Source organism: Enhydra lutris, unplaced genomic scaffold (genome assembly GCF_002288905.1).
Source record: "Enhydra lutris kenyoni isolate GAN:26980312 unplaced genomic scaffold, ASM228890v2 scaffoldscaffold9, whole genome shotgun sequence".
Classification (NCBI taxonomy): Eukaryota; Metazoa; Chordata; class Mammalia; order Carnivora; family Mustelidae; genus Enhydra; species Enhydra lutris.
The window spans coordinates 80,299,210-80,313,802 of record NW_019154093.1 but is presented as its reverse complement, the minus strand read 5'-3'; the positions used below and the strand labels follow the sequence as shown (position 1 = coordinate 80,313,802).

Here is a 14,593-nt window from a genome sequence, read left to right as displayed (position 1 = left end):
GGCTAAGACTATCCAGTGGAATTTTCCTAAGTTAAAGCACATGTGACGTGACGTATGACAAATCCACAGCTAACAACACCTAACGATGAAAAGCTGAAAGACTTTCCTCTAAGATCAGGAAAAGACATGGACGTCCACTCTCACCACTTCTATCAGACATAGTACTGGAAGCCCTAGCCAGGGCAGTTAGTCAGGAAAAAATAAATAAAGAACATTCAAGTCCGAAAAATGAAGTAAAATCATCTGTTTGCAGATGATGTGATCTTATATATAGAAATCCCAAAAGCCTCCACCAAAAAATGGTTAAAACTTATGATTTCAGTAAAGCTGCAATACACACACAAAAAAATCAGTTGCATTTCTATGCACTCGTGACACAGTATTGGAAAAAGACATTGAGAAGACAATTTCTGCAGATGGCCAATAAACACAATGAAAAGATACTCAACATCACTCATTGTCAGGGAAATGCAGATCGAAACCATAATGAGACATCATCTCACACCTGTCAGAATGGCTATTCTCAAAAAAGTCAAGAAATGCCAAGTATTGGAGAGGATGTGGCAATAAGGGAACACTTTTATATTGCCGATAAGAATGTAAATTGGTGCAGCCAATATTGAAAAGAGTAGAGAGATTTCTCAGAAAATTAAAAATAGGGGGCCTGAGTGACTCAGTAGGTTAATGGCCAACTCTTGGTTTTGACTCAGGTCTGATCTCAGGCTCTGTGCTCAGCACTGAGTCTACTTGTCCCTCTCCCTCCCCCTCTGTTCCTGTCCATGAGCTCTCTCTCCTTGCCTCTCTCCTAAATAAATAAATAAAATCTCAAAAAAAAAATTAAAAATACAATTACCTTATGATCCAGCTATCCCTCTTCTGGATATTTATTCAGAGAACATAAAAACACCAAAAAGATATATGCACCCCTATATTCATTGCAGCATTATTTATATTAGCCAAGATATGGAAGCAGCCCAAGTATCCATCAATGGATGAATGGATAAAGAAAATGTGGTATATATACACACACAAAGAATACTATTTAGCCATAAAGAAGAAGGAGATCTTGCCATTTGCAATAACACGGATGGACCATGGGGATATTATTCTAAGTGAAATACAGAGAAAGACAAATACCACATGATTTCATTTATATGTGGACTCTAAAAACCAAAACAAATGAACAAACAAAACAAAAATAAACTCTCTATAGAGACAGAGAACAGATTTGTGGTTCCCAGAGGGGAAGGGGGTTGGGGAGTGGGCGAAATGGGTAAAGGGGCTCAACTATATGATAATGGATTGTAACTAGACTTACGGTGGTGATCACATGGAGTGTATACAAGTATTGGATTAGTGTTGCACACCTGAAACTTATATACTGTCATATACTAATTTTATCTCATTTTAAAAACATCTCACTTGCAATAATGTCAAAAAGAAGAAAATACTTAGGAATAAATTTAACCAAGGAGATGAAAGACATGTGCTCTGAAAACTGTAAAATATTGATGAAAGAAATTAAAGATACAAGTAAATGGAAAGATGTCCTGTGTTCCTGGGTTGGGAGAATTAATAATACGTGTTGGTGAGAATGTGGAGAAATGGGTGTGGAGGACATGCTCTGTTTTCGGGGAGGTAACGTTATAGAAATGGTGTGGAGGTTCCTCAAAAACTAAAAATAGAACTACCATAAAATCCAGCCATCCTTCTTCTGGGTATATAGCCAAAGGAAATGAAGTCAGCATCTCAAAGAGACATCTGCTTTGCCATGTTTATTATTCGTGATAGCAAAGATATGGAAACAACCTAAGTGTCCACTGATGGATAGATGAAGGAAGATAATATAGTAAATATGTACACACTGAAATATTATTCAGCCATGAGAGAAAAGGAAAGCCGCCATTTTCAACAACCTGGATCACCCTGGAGGACATTAGGCTAACTGAAATAAGCCAGACACAGAAAGACAGATACTGCAGGGACTCACTTATAAGTGGCGTCTGAGACTGCTGAACTCATAAAAGCAGAGAATAGAATGGTGGTTGCCAGGATCTGGGGGGGAGGGAGTAGATATTGGTCAAAGGGTACAGAGTTTCCATTACACAAGATAAGGTCTATAGATCTATTGTATAGCATGGTGACTGCAGTTAATAATACTGTGTTGCATACTTGAAATTTGCCAAGAATAGATATCTTAAGTGTTCTCACCATATAGCACAAGCACACGCCCACTACACACAAAAAGTAACAAGGTGAGATGGTGGATATGTTAATTAGCTTGACCGTGGTAATCATTTCAAAATGCATATGTGTATCAAAACATGCACACCCTAAATACATACAATTTTTGTGAAAATAAATAAGTAAAAATAAAGACTGTTTTACATAAAAAACTGTTCTCAAAGAAAGAGGAAAAGCACATGTGATAGGTCCTCACAGAACTCATTGAGTGTAACTTGGACCCTTAAGAGCAATAGGACAATTTCTTAATGAAAGAGAGTAGCTGTCCTCCTAGGAAGGAATGGAGGAAGGAAGGAAAAGGAAAGGAAGGGAAAGGAAGGGGGAAGAGGAAGGGGAAAGAGGAGAGGAGAGGAGAGGAGAAGAGAAGAAAGGGAGAAAAGAAAAGAAAAAAGGAAGGAAAGAAAAGCCTTGAGTGATCCACCATTGGATCACTGGTTTTAGTCTGGATATATACGGCTTTTGCAACATCTTCCTGTTGGACCATAGCCCATGTAGAGAAACCAGGAATGACAGCTGAGCCTTCCCGCTTGCTTTGATGAAAATGCCAGTGGATCATGAAGAGTAACACCATCCCAAGCAGGAAATGGGGTCAGATGTTAGGAAGTCCTGGCAGTGACTAAGATAAGGCTCCACGATGGAAACTGCTAGAGCTACTCTGAGGCCCAGGGGTCTGCGGTGTGGGGGCTTCCGAGAGACACACCTGCTTCGAGCACCAGCTCCACCTCTCACCAGCAATTTGCCTGAGACTCAGGTTCCTTGTTTTAAAAATGGGGAGTCAACCGCTTGTCCCATAGGGCGAGGACTAAATCAGATAATATAGATAAAGTAGAAAATGTAGATAAAGTGCTTACACAGGGCTTGGCAAGGGTGGTAACAAAACCATTTTCAGGGGCGCCCGGGTGGCTCAGTGGGTTAAAGCCTCTGCCTTCGGCTCGGGTCATGATCCCAGGGTCCTGGGATCGAGCCCCACATCTGGCTCTCTGCTCCGCAGGGAGCCTGCTTCCCCCTCTCTCTGCCTGCCTCTCTGCCTACTTGTGATCTCTGTCTGTCAAATAAATAAATTAAAAAAAAAAAAACAACACCATTTTCAGGCATGCCTTGCAGAACCTACCTAACCATTCAACAGATCTTATCCCATAGAAAACCTGCTATGGACAGACCCAACACCAAATGTCCCTCTTCCTACTTATGCTTCCCAGATGCCAAAATCCAAATGTATTCAAACTTACTAAATGTTTTTTTAAAGGCATGACAGAAGATCAGAAAAACACCAAAGAGATACCCCATCAATATCCACTATCAACATACTAACGAGTTTCTTGAGAAGATCATTACCTATGGGTTGGATCCTCAGAGTGGTTTGAGCTGTCCGCTTTCTCGCGATTGAAGTCCAGGTTTCATCTGGATCCTGAATCCATTCGGTGGCCTCACAGAACAGCTGGCCTTGATCTGAGGGCTGGAGGCTCCCTATGGACAGCCTGAAGGTGGTGAACCCAAGCTTGCCGAGCTGGACGTCACCAGCCGCAAACCTCTCTTTATACGAGGGCCCAGGGATCAACAAGAAATCTTTGGAGAGGGAAATAATCTCGGTGATTTGGTTTCTTTCTCCGTCCTGCATCAGGTACCAGGTGACAGAGAGGTGAGTGTGCTGAGCTGTGGCTTTGGCTGCTTCGCAGGTCAGTTCTAATGATTCACCCTCCTCCTTACTGAGAGTCTGGGAACTCATGGTGGCAGAGAGGGTATCTGGAATAACTGGAAGCAAAGGAACGATGATAACTGACTGGCCCAGTATCCTGCCAGACAAGCCTGCTTGGAAGGAGATGGCGCCCTGACCCACCATCCGTAAAGCACTTACTTGGAGTTGCTTTTCCACCAGCCACAGGCTTTCCCTATTGCCAAGGGGAACATCGGTGATTGTATACACAGTCTGTGGAACTTGGCGAAACTAATGGCTTAGTGATGTATTGACCCTGACTTTACGTTTTTAGCTTAGGCAGTGACCAAATTAGCTACTCAGACACAGAGTATTTAAAAGGGAAGAGCACTGGGAGCCAGAAGACCTAGATTCTGGTCCTAAATCTGTCCCTATTTGACTACAGGAATTGGAGCAAGTTGCTTCATTTTCTGATGCCTTAACCTGCTTCTTTGTGAAGTTCTGAAATAATCTCTTATAATCGTTCAGAGCTCAAATGCAGCCCTTACCAAAGTTTTGATAACCATCCTACTACCCTCTAACTGTGTTCTTCCTCAGAGGAAATCACGCAGCCTAAGCTTATGGGAAAGCAACACTTAAATTTGATCAATGAGTATTTACTGAGCAGCTACCCAGTGCTACCCACCGTGCTAGGGGCTAAGATCATGATTCTGCTGGAGCTCGAGGTGAGGAAGGAGTCGTATAAGCAGCCAAATACCACATAGGCTGGGGGAGTGCTAATAATAGCGATGTGAATAGAGCATCAGGAGGAAACAAAGATGGGAATATATTGCCTGAGACAGGACAGATTTCACAGAAGAGATAAGAGCTAAACTGGGTTCACAAGTACATGTGGGTTGGCTAGATTGAAAAAGGGGTGCTAAGGTATTCTAGGCAAAGGGGCAAAATGGTAATTGCAAGGACTATGAACCTCTCTATGTAAATCTGCTTGAGATGACTAGCTTGGGAATATTCATTTCCAACTGAATGACTTACCACTTGACCGTATTAACTCCAGCTCTCTTATCAAGTTAACGTCCTGCCCCCAAGAAGAGACAGGACATGGGAAGAACTCTCAGAATTTTGTTTGATGCTGTTGCTACGATCACCCCGTGGCTAGCTATGGACCAAACCTTTGGAAGACCACATGCTATCTAAATCTTGGCAGTGGGCCAAGTTGACCAGAAAGACGAACTGAGTGTTTGAGAGAAGGGAAGATACCAATGTGTGACCCATCTGCAAAATACCCAGAGGGCTTCCAGGGTTTTTTTTGCCAAAGCAAAGGACATGATGTGAAGCCACGTTACACGGCACAAGGCATTGTGATGGTGGGGCTCTGGCTTCTGGGGGCTGCTGGACGCAGGCGGGCCCATAGCTTACCAATTAGCCTAGTCTTCGCGCTGTAATTGCCATAGTATCTTTCATCCGTGTTCGGGGTGTGACACTCATACTCGCCAGAATCCTTCAGCTGGGGCTCTGAGATGTGCAAGAAGACTGAGTTGCCCCGGATCCTCTCCACATAGATCTCCTTGCTTCGCACCCGCTGTGCATACACCACATAAGAGAAGCTGGCATCCTTGGTGCTCACGATCTGGATTTCTTGTTTTGGGGTTTTAGGCAGGTAAACAGACCACTGGAAATTCTGCTCAGCAGGTCCCTGGTAGCCTGTGACATTGCAGCCAATGCTGACAGGGTAGCCCGCGACCCGAAACAGTGGTCCTTTCTGGATGGTTACCTCCCTCTGGCCAAGGCTGAGCTTAGCTTGCAAGGAAGAGAAAGAGCGGGGAATAAAAATAGATTAGTGCTCCAGTCCCCAGTGTGCCACCTTATTGCAGCGCCCTGTATTAGAGTTCTAGCAAATGAGATCACAGGTTATTAGCTATAATCAACTCAAATGTTCATACACCTCCTTCAGGTTGAGAAGCAGTGGAATGGCTTGATGAGTTCCTGTTCTTTCATGACTTTAACTTCCATAGTAAGTCCTAATCACTTAAAAAAAAAAAAAAGGTGAGCTTCAACAGAATGGTAACTATTATAACTGATAACACCTAGTGCCTGGTGTTATCTAAGGGCACTTATTTCAAAGTCAATATGAGGGGTACCTGCGTGGCTCAGTCGTTAAGCAGCTGCCTTCAGCTTAGGTCATGATCCCAGGTCCCTGGGATCGAGCCCCACATCGGGCTCCCTCCTCAGCGGGAAGCCTGCTTCTCCCTCTGCCACTCCCCCTGTTTGTATTCCCTTTCTCACTATCTCTGTCAAATAAATAAATTTAAAAATCTTAAAATAAAGTCAATACGATGCACAATAATTCACCTTTTACATTATTTTATGGGACAATTCAGCAAATTCTTCCTTCTGACTCTCATTCCTGGCTACCTGTCGGGCCGTTCTCTCCGAGATGACTGGAGAGGGGAAATCTACCCACAGCCTGTGGTGCCACACTTTCTCGGTCTTGCTAGTTCGTTGGAACTATTTGTAGCTCCTGGCCATGTCTGATGCAGGACTAGCTAAAATTAGCAGCAGAAGAGGCACCAGCACTTCCTTTCTATGCTGTGGAGGGTTTTTTGTTTTGTCATTTCTAAAAGAGCCACTTCAGCTTTATTGAAAAGCTTCATAAAAGACGGCCTGTCAAGTCTGCCAGGATCTGGGCTCAAAGTCACCTTAGTTCTTCTCTCACCAAAAGCATTCAGTTGGGATGACGATGAAGTGTTTCCTGTTGAGACAAATCTCAAGTATTCAGTTGGAAGGAGAAAACATTCTCAAATGACAACATTTTCTTTTGACGTGCACGTGTTCAAAATCAGACACTTTGCAGAAATGAAAAATGCATGTGTTTATGGATTAGGCTAATATTAAAGGCTAGTTTGTGTGACAGAAAGAACAAAGAGCAGATGACAGAGTTGCCCAAGGGTGAGCACGATCTTTCACTAGGGGCCTGGGTCCCAGTGGAAGAGGAAGAGGAGGGGAAAGACCTCAGAAGAGTACCACAGGGAGCAATTGCTGGCATTGTGGGATGAACAGAACAGAGCTCCGAAGAAGACATGGGGAAATGGTGCCTGGGTGGCTCAGTTGGTTAAGCATCTGCCGTCAGCTCAGGTCATGATCCCAGGGTCTTGGGATCGAGTCTCAATTCGGGCTCCCTGCTCAGCGGGGAGTCTGCTTCTCCCTTGCCCTCTGCCCCTCCTCCATGCTTGTGCTGTCTCTCTCTTTCAAATAAATGAATAAAAATCTCAAAAAAAAAAAAAAAGAAGGTATGGAGAAAGCAGAATATCTGCTGAATTTTGCAAATCCACAAGAACAGCAAGTAAAGGAAACTAGGGTTGAAAAAAAGTGAGAAAAAGGAAAAATGACCTTATAGAGATCATGTAAGGCCGAGGAGAGGAATCTTGGAATGGAAACAATTCTGAGAGAAGAGGGACTACACAAAAACCAGGGAGAAAGTTCAAGTGGTCATCTGAGGCAGTCCACTAAAAATTGCCTATTGAATGCTTCATGCAAAACTGGAAAACAAACATACATCCAACCAACCACACACATTTCCAGTAACAATTAAAATATACTAATTTATTCATAAATCCCAGTTCATGTGATACATTGATATTATGCTCTTCTTCTAATAAATCCAGAGGGATAGAAGGAAAAAATGTAACTTACTAACCAATCATTGAACAGAGAGAACTTAAAACATTTTCAGCAATGCCAGTTAGACATATATCTCAGAGAAATGTGTGTGCTGGGCACCAGGCTATGTATGAAAAAATACCCACGTCAACACTGTTCATCATAGCCCCATCTTGAGACTACTGTTATGTCCACCAGCAAGAATAGACACACTGTGGCATATCCATAAAATGAAATATTACACAGAAATGAAAGTGAAAGAATCATAACTGGTTGTAACATGGATGATTGGGTTTAATGAAAGAGACCACATGTTGAGAATTTTTTTGACGCACTACAGTATGATTCCAGAATTTATCAACTTAAAAACAGGCAAAACCACGCTGTATCATTTAGTAAATGTGAACAGAAAACCACTTAAAAAAAGAAGAAAAGCTAGGAAGTGGTTATCATGGGAGTCAGGACAGTGATTGTGTGTAGGGGGTCGGTAGAGATCTAGAGGGGGCTCATGGCACAGTGAGTGGGTACTTCTAGAGTCCTAGCAATCTTCTGTTTCTTGACCTGTATAGTGATGACATGGTTTTTATTTTTTAACTTATTTCCTACACTCCATGTTTATGTTTTACTAACTTTTCTTATGTGTTATATTCCACAACAAAAATGTTTTTAGAAATAGGGTTTCTGAGGTACCACTTTAGTGGTATGTTACCACAGTGTTATTTTGGTTGCTAGGCAACACTTTTCAGTATCTTCCATGGCATCAGGAGATGGGTACCATATCTGAAACATTTTACTGTGAAAACTAGCACTCTATCTTCTACTGCCTTATTTGCCAATTCAATAAATACTTATTCAACAACTTATAGTATTTCTGATGCTTCAGGAGCTAAGACACGAAGATGAGTTAGGGATCGTCTTTGACTTCGTGATTTTTTAATTTAGTCAGATAGGATGGTAGTCCTCTCTCCTTAACAGGGAGATGATAAGAGTGCTTTAAGGAATTTGAGGGAAGGAGAGATCGCATTTTGAGGGGAGGGAAACAGGAGAGGTTTAAGGAAGAGACCGTTTGAGAAATGGAATTTCAAGAATTGGAAAGATTATGATACTTTAAGTGGGGAAGACTTCATGACAAGATTGTATGAGTAGGAATCAAAAGACTTGTTTAGGAATTAGGGAGTGATAAAATGGATTGGGGGGGGCGCCTGGGTGTCTCAGTTGGTTAAGTGATTGCCTTCAGCTCAGGTCATGATCCTGGAGGGAAGATTGAGTCCCACGTCGGGCTCCCTGCTGAGCAGGGAGTCTGCTTCTCCCTCTGACCTCCTCCCTTCTCACGCTCTCTCTCTTTCTCATTCTCTCTCTCACATAAATAAATAAAATTTTAATAAATGGATTAGGGGAAAGGTTACACACATGAAGATGAATAGAAGGAGGTAAGGCTGGACAGGAATTTGGGGCCCAAAGCATGAAGTTCTTGACTATCACATCTAAAAGTTTGGACTTGACTGATCAAGTGATGGAGGATCCACTGGAAATGTTGGAAAGGTCTTAGGAAAATCAATCTGACAGCTGTGTAGGATGATGGAAGTTAGAAATAAACATTAGGAAATCATGGTAGCCCAGGAGAGAAGTGATTGCTGCAATCGGAATGCAAAGAAAGCGACTATAAGAGCTACTGTGGAGATAAAATCTAGAGAGTTTTTCAGTGACTTGGATGCTCAGAGGTAGAAGAGGTGGATGGAAGGATGGAAGGCTGTTAGAAATCGAAAATGATGACAAAGTTTTGTGAGGTTGACTGAGAGAATAATGATTCTCTTAATAGAAGTAAGGGTATCATGGGGCACCTGGGTGGCTCAGTCAGTTAAGCGTCTGACTCTTGCTTTCTGCTCAAGTCATGATCTCAGGGTTGTGAGATCAATCCCTACATTGGGCTCCGTGCTCAGCACAGAGTCTGCTTGGGATTTTCTCTCTCCCTCTGCCCCTGCCCCCTGCTCTCTCTATAAGTAAATAAATAAACAAAGAAATAAAATCTTTAGAAAAATAGAAATAAGGGTATCAAGAAGAGACTGTTGTGTTCAGGGGTAAGGGAGAAGATACTGCATTTGATTTTGAAAATACTAAATTTGAATACCATAAATTAAATAGGAAGGATATCCAGCAAACATTGGGAAATAATATTTAAATAATATATATTTTACATATGTGTTTATAGATACATAAAAGTATAAATAAATAAATAAACAAATATGTATTTTTACTTTGAGGTCTACTCAACCCTTAGAAAATCTTTGTAATCTAGTCCTTTTAAGAAGTCTGTGATATTCCCACATTTAGCAAAGTCAAACTTGTAAATGGCTGAGCCTGATTTGAAACTAGATTTGCAAATGTGAAATCCCTGGCTGTCTCCATTGCTTCTCACCGCATCCTGTGAATGCCTGTTTATAACCACAGAAGGTTCTGGGCCACGGGCACAGATTAGGTCAGTTACAGCACTGGGCAGTGTGAGGGAATAGAAGGAGGAGGGCCGAAGAGAGGTCTCTGCTCAGCAGGAGGCCTGCTTCTCTTCCTCTCTCTCTCTGCCTGCCTCTGCCTACTTGTGATCTCTGTCTGTCAAATAAATAAATAAAATCTTTAAAAAAAAAAAAAAAAAGGGCTTGTCTGGGGGGCACCTGAGTGGCTCAGGTAGCTAAGCAGTTACCTTTGGCTCAGGTCATGATCGCAAGATCCAGGGATCAGCCTCACTTTGGGCTCTTGCTCAGCAGGGAGCCTGCTTCTCCCTCCTCCTCCCCCTGCTTGTGTTCTCTCTCCCCCTCCCTCTCCCTCTCTCTCTCTCTCTCTCAAATAAATAAATAAGTAAATCTTAAAAAAAAAAAAAAAAAAAGTCTTGTCTGCTTGCTGAAAAGCTGCTGTGAGGGCAAGGACCCTAAAGTCAGGGGACAGTCCTTTTAGTTTGATGAGGACGGTGTCAGGGAAGATCTTTGTAAAAGAGATTTCAATAGAGCGGAGGCGGAGGATTTCAAGGATAAGAAGCGACTGCAAGAGGTGGGAACTACTTCGAGAAGTTTTGTGGAGGCGGGAAACAGAAGAATAAGGTGGCAGCGGGCAATGGCAGCTGAGAGGGGAGAAGCAGGGTGGGCCGGCCGGGTGTGCTTAAGGGCAGAGGAGCTGCAGAGGGGAGATGGACCGTGAATGGAGGAAGGCCCCACGGAGCCATGAGGTCACGAACACGAGCGGGAAGGTACTGCTTTCTTAGAAAAGTGAAGCAACAGCACAAAGTATCACAGGTATTTTTGAATGGTCGACAGAGGTCTCTCAAATGGCCGTGCACTGGGGCCATTCGCTGAAGCAACTTTTATAAAAGACATTCTCTGAGGGAGATGTTGTCCCTATCTCTCCTCCTCAGCAGTAAAATACTTCAGAGGACTGTTCTGTTGCTTTCTCTCCTAATGGACAGAGGGTTAGAACCCTTTGCGTAAGCAGCTCAAATTCTCACTGACTGATGGATATACAGCTGGGCCCTGACACACCGCACCGGGGCCACGCTTTTGAAACCAAACAATTCTTGGATGATAATGGGATTTTTTTTTTTTTCCAAAAAGATCACTGGGATTGCCAAATTTACCATTACAGTATTATTTAAAGGGAAGATGTTAGGTTGATCATATAAAATGGCCCATAAATGACCACTTTTTAAAAGGATTTGTTTATTTTGACAATGAGAGAGAGAGAGAGAGAGCACAAGGAGGGGAAGTGGCAGAGGGAGAAGCAGACTCCCTGCAGAGCAAGGAGCTCAATGTGGGGCTCGATCCCAGGACCTTGGGATCATGGCCTGAGCCGAATCCAGATACTTAACCGACTGAGCCACCCGGGTGCCCCTATAATTGACCATTTTTGATGCACAAAAATAGCAACTTCAAATGATTCCACATTATACAAAACCTACCCAGAGAATATCAAACATAACAAGCAACATCTCCTTACACGTACACATACAAAAACCCTATGCCCTTGCAGGCGGAGAGAACTTCCAACACGAAACAATTTCTTCTATGAATACAGTTTCTGTAAGATTAGAAAAAAATGGGTCTCTCCCTAGGTCCCTCCCACATTAGTGGTTTTCCTATAGAAGGAAGCTAGTTAGGGTGAGGGGAGACAGGTCTAGATCAGGGAGGCCAAGCTGAGTGCTAAGTCCATGAGCTCGTTCACTGATAACATTAATTCATTGAGCGCTGTATTCTGACAGAACTAATCAGTCTTTATATTTATTAAAAAATTAATCCAGACAAAGTATACCTTTGCTAAATAGTGCAACCAATCAATTGATCAGCATTCAACTTCCTCCCTTATTTATAATTTTGCCTCCATAATTGTCAGGACAAATAGCAGGCTTCCAAAGTTCTTTCGAGTTGCTTCCTGATTCATGTGCCCTTCACATAAAAACCATGGTTCTATAAAAAATGAGTGCTTTAAAGGGAGTCAGTACTTAGAAGCAAGAAATACAGGTCCAGTTTGGATAATTGTCTATGTGGGTTAAAGAAAAGCTTCCAGCTTCCCTTTTTTGAACCTGGTTACTACTTGCCTTCACCCTGGGCTTCCAGTCTGCTCACCAGAATTTAAAAAAAAAAAAAAAAAAAAAAGAAGTGTGTGAAGGAGAGAATTTGCAATGTCTGACTTGTTGCACAACACACACCCTGTTTTCTACTCTACACAAGCCAACACAGTCCAAATACTCAAAGCATGTCTACTTAAGAATCACACTCCACATACATACATACATACATATATACATACATACATACATAAAATTTAAAAATAAACAAATAATCACACTCAACAACTGAACAGGACAAATTGGAATGTACCAGCCACCAACCTGCCCAGCCAAGCCAGTCTGGTGAGCATCCATCCACCCAGCCACTAACCTAGCCTTGTAACTAGCCCCACTGGCCCCCTCTCACCACATCAGGTCCCAGATCTGATCCCTGCCTCACACGATCTACCGTCTGCTGAGACATGAGCTCCGTTAGGTTCAAGCCAATGTTTACGAAGCACACCATTGTGCTGAAGGCTGTCACTTCTTCATGTGTTAGCCACAGCTCTGGCCACACTGCTGATTAAGTTCACTTAGTTCCCCTACCTTCCCACTCAAGTCCCCGTGTGAACTCCATCTAGTCTCCACAGCAGTTCTTAGCCTGAGTCCACACTCAGGATTCAAGGTCCATAAACTCATATAGGAAAAAAAAAAAAAAAAACCCTACATCTTTATTTTTCACTCGTCTTAATGAAAATTTAGCATTTCCTTCAGTCAGGAAAGTAGACAACAAAGCAGAGATATGTTCACGTTACATTACTGTTGTTGAAGACATCTTGAAACATGATTCACATTCATTACACCTTCAAAGTTTGGTGGTTAACAGACCACCTCTAGATCTTGCGATGGAACCGCCAAGAAGCCAGTAAATGACTACATCACCATTTAAAACGATACCGATAATTGCATTTAAGTATGATGGATTTCCCCTATAATCCTATGCATTTTATTTTAGGCATTTAACAAATTATCCTAAGGTGGGATCTATACGCCTCACCGCTAAAGGAACCCATAACACACAAAAAAGTACCTGTTACCTGCTCTGGAACGATTCCATTCCCAGCACAGGTCATCTGTTCTATTCCAAATCTCCCCATTCCTCCACGGTTATATGTTTAAGTGCTCCTGGGCCAGCTAAGACCCTCCATGGGTCTTAGCAGAGCCCGGTGAATCTTTCAGCCCCTTCTCAGTCCTCAGATCAATTCCCACTTCTGCTCCCAGGGATGTCCAGAACCTTCTTTTAGCTTTGCTTAAAATTTCTAAGTGCTCTCATAACTTTCCCTTCCATCCATCCACATTCCCAAAGCAAATAAGTCAGACAAGATGTAAGGTCACCTCTCAGTCTGGGCAGCTGAGGCCTCCACAGATGGGTTAGCCCAGGAGGATAAGGTAAACTCAGGGCAGCATAGACAAATGTGAACATCGGTGGGCCCAGGTTCACAAACTCAATCAAGCACCGCATCTCCCTAGAACTCAAGTGCGCCGAGGTAAACCAGGACACCGTTCTTGGTTAAGTAAAAAATTAGTGCCTAAACTCAAAATGTGTGGCACAATTTTTGCCTTTAAATACCAAATTGTCCTCCTCCACCACCCAACAGCCTCCTGTTGACAAGCTCCTGGGACGACAGAGACATGAATTATGACACTTACTCAGAAAGAGAAAGAAAGATGCCACATGTGGGATGTGTGCCATTTGGCCCAGTACAGACCTTTCCTCGTGGTGTCACTGAAGTTGCTCAGACACTGAGTGACAAACGCTGTGCTCTCGCTACAAAGGTAAAGAGGAAGCAATGGTGTGGTTTGCAGCACACTGGGAAACACAGATGGCTTGCAAAGAGCAAAACTGTTTGCATCATATGGTTTTTTGCTAATCATTCGAATCTGGGTGAGAAAAGTGAGTGATCTTCATGGGTAAGTAAGCGTATACGGATAAAAATAAGAAAAGATGGGCCTCATCCTGGCTAAATGTGCATCATTAGGTCATGTAGTAAACCAGATAAATAAAAAAAAAATCAAGCAGAAATGTTCTCTTCTTAATGCTTCCCTCTTCTTCCCCCTTGGGAAGAAGGATCAACATGAATGTGGGGAGATACAAGGTGGTAGTAATGACGATAGTCTCTTGAGCCAGGCTGCCCGGGTTGGCACGCAGGTTCTATTTTCAATAGCTGGGTGATCTTAGAGAAGTTACTGACCCTCCTCTGTAAAACGGAGATACCAATAATATGTACCCCATCAGGCTGTGTGGGTTGAATGAACTCATTCACGTCAAGCACTTAGAACAATACCTGGTACATAGTAAGTGCTCAATGAGTATCAGTAGCCATCATGTGACATTTAAGTGTGTCTTCATCTGCCCAAGATGTGCCTGGCACCAAGGATGGAGAGTAAATACCTAAATCTAACAGGTGCCACTGAACCCAGCCCAACTCAATCCTACCTAATCCTGG

At 42.7% G+C, this 14,593-nt stretch overlaps 1 protein-coding gene across 2 annotated transcripts in view; it reads right to left on the bottom strand.

The window, feature by feature from the left end:
• Positions 1-13,839, bottom strand: part of LOC111143427 (CD101 molecule) — a 33,834-nt gene extending 19,995 nt beyond the window's left edge. Inside the window, exons 1-3 of one of the 2 annotated variants that reach the window (XM_022497164.1) lie at positions 13,797-13,839; positions 5,318-5,698; positions 3,580-3,996 (exon numbers count right to left, since the gene is read on the bottom strand). In XM_022497164.1, the coding sequence (XP_022352872.1) occupies positions 3,580-3,996; positions 5,318-5,698; positions 13,797-13,839 (841 nt within the window). The remainder of the gene's footprint in view (positions 1-3,579; positions 3,997-5,317; positions 5,699-13,796) is intronic. The other variant, XM_022497165.1, reaches the window with a different exon arrangement.
• Positions 13,840-14,593: the final 754 nt, after the last annotated feature.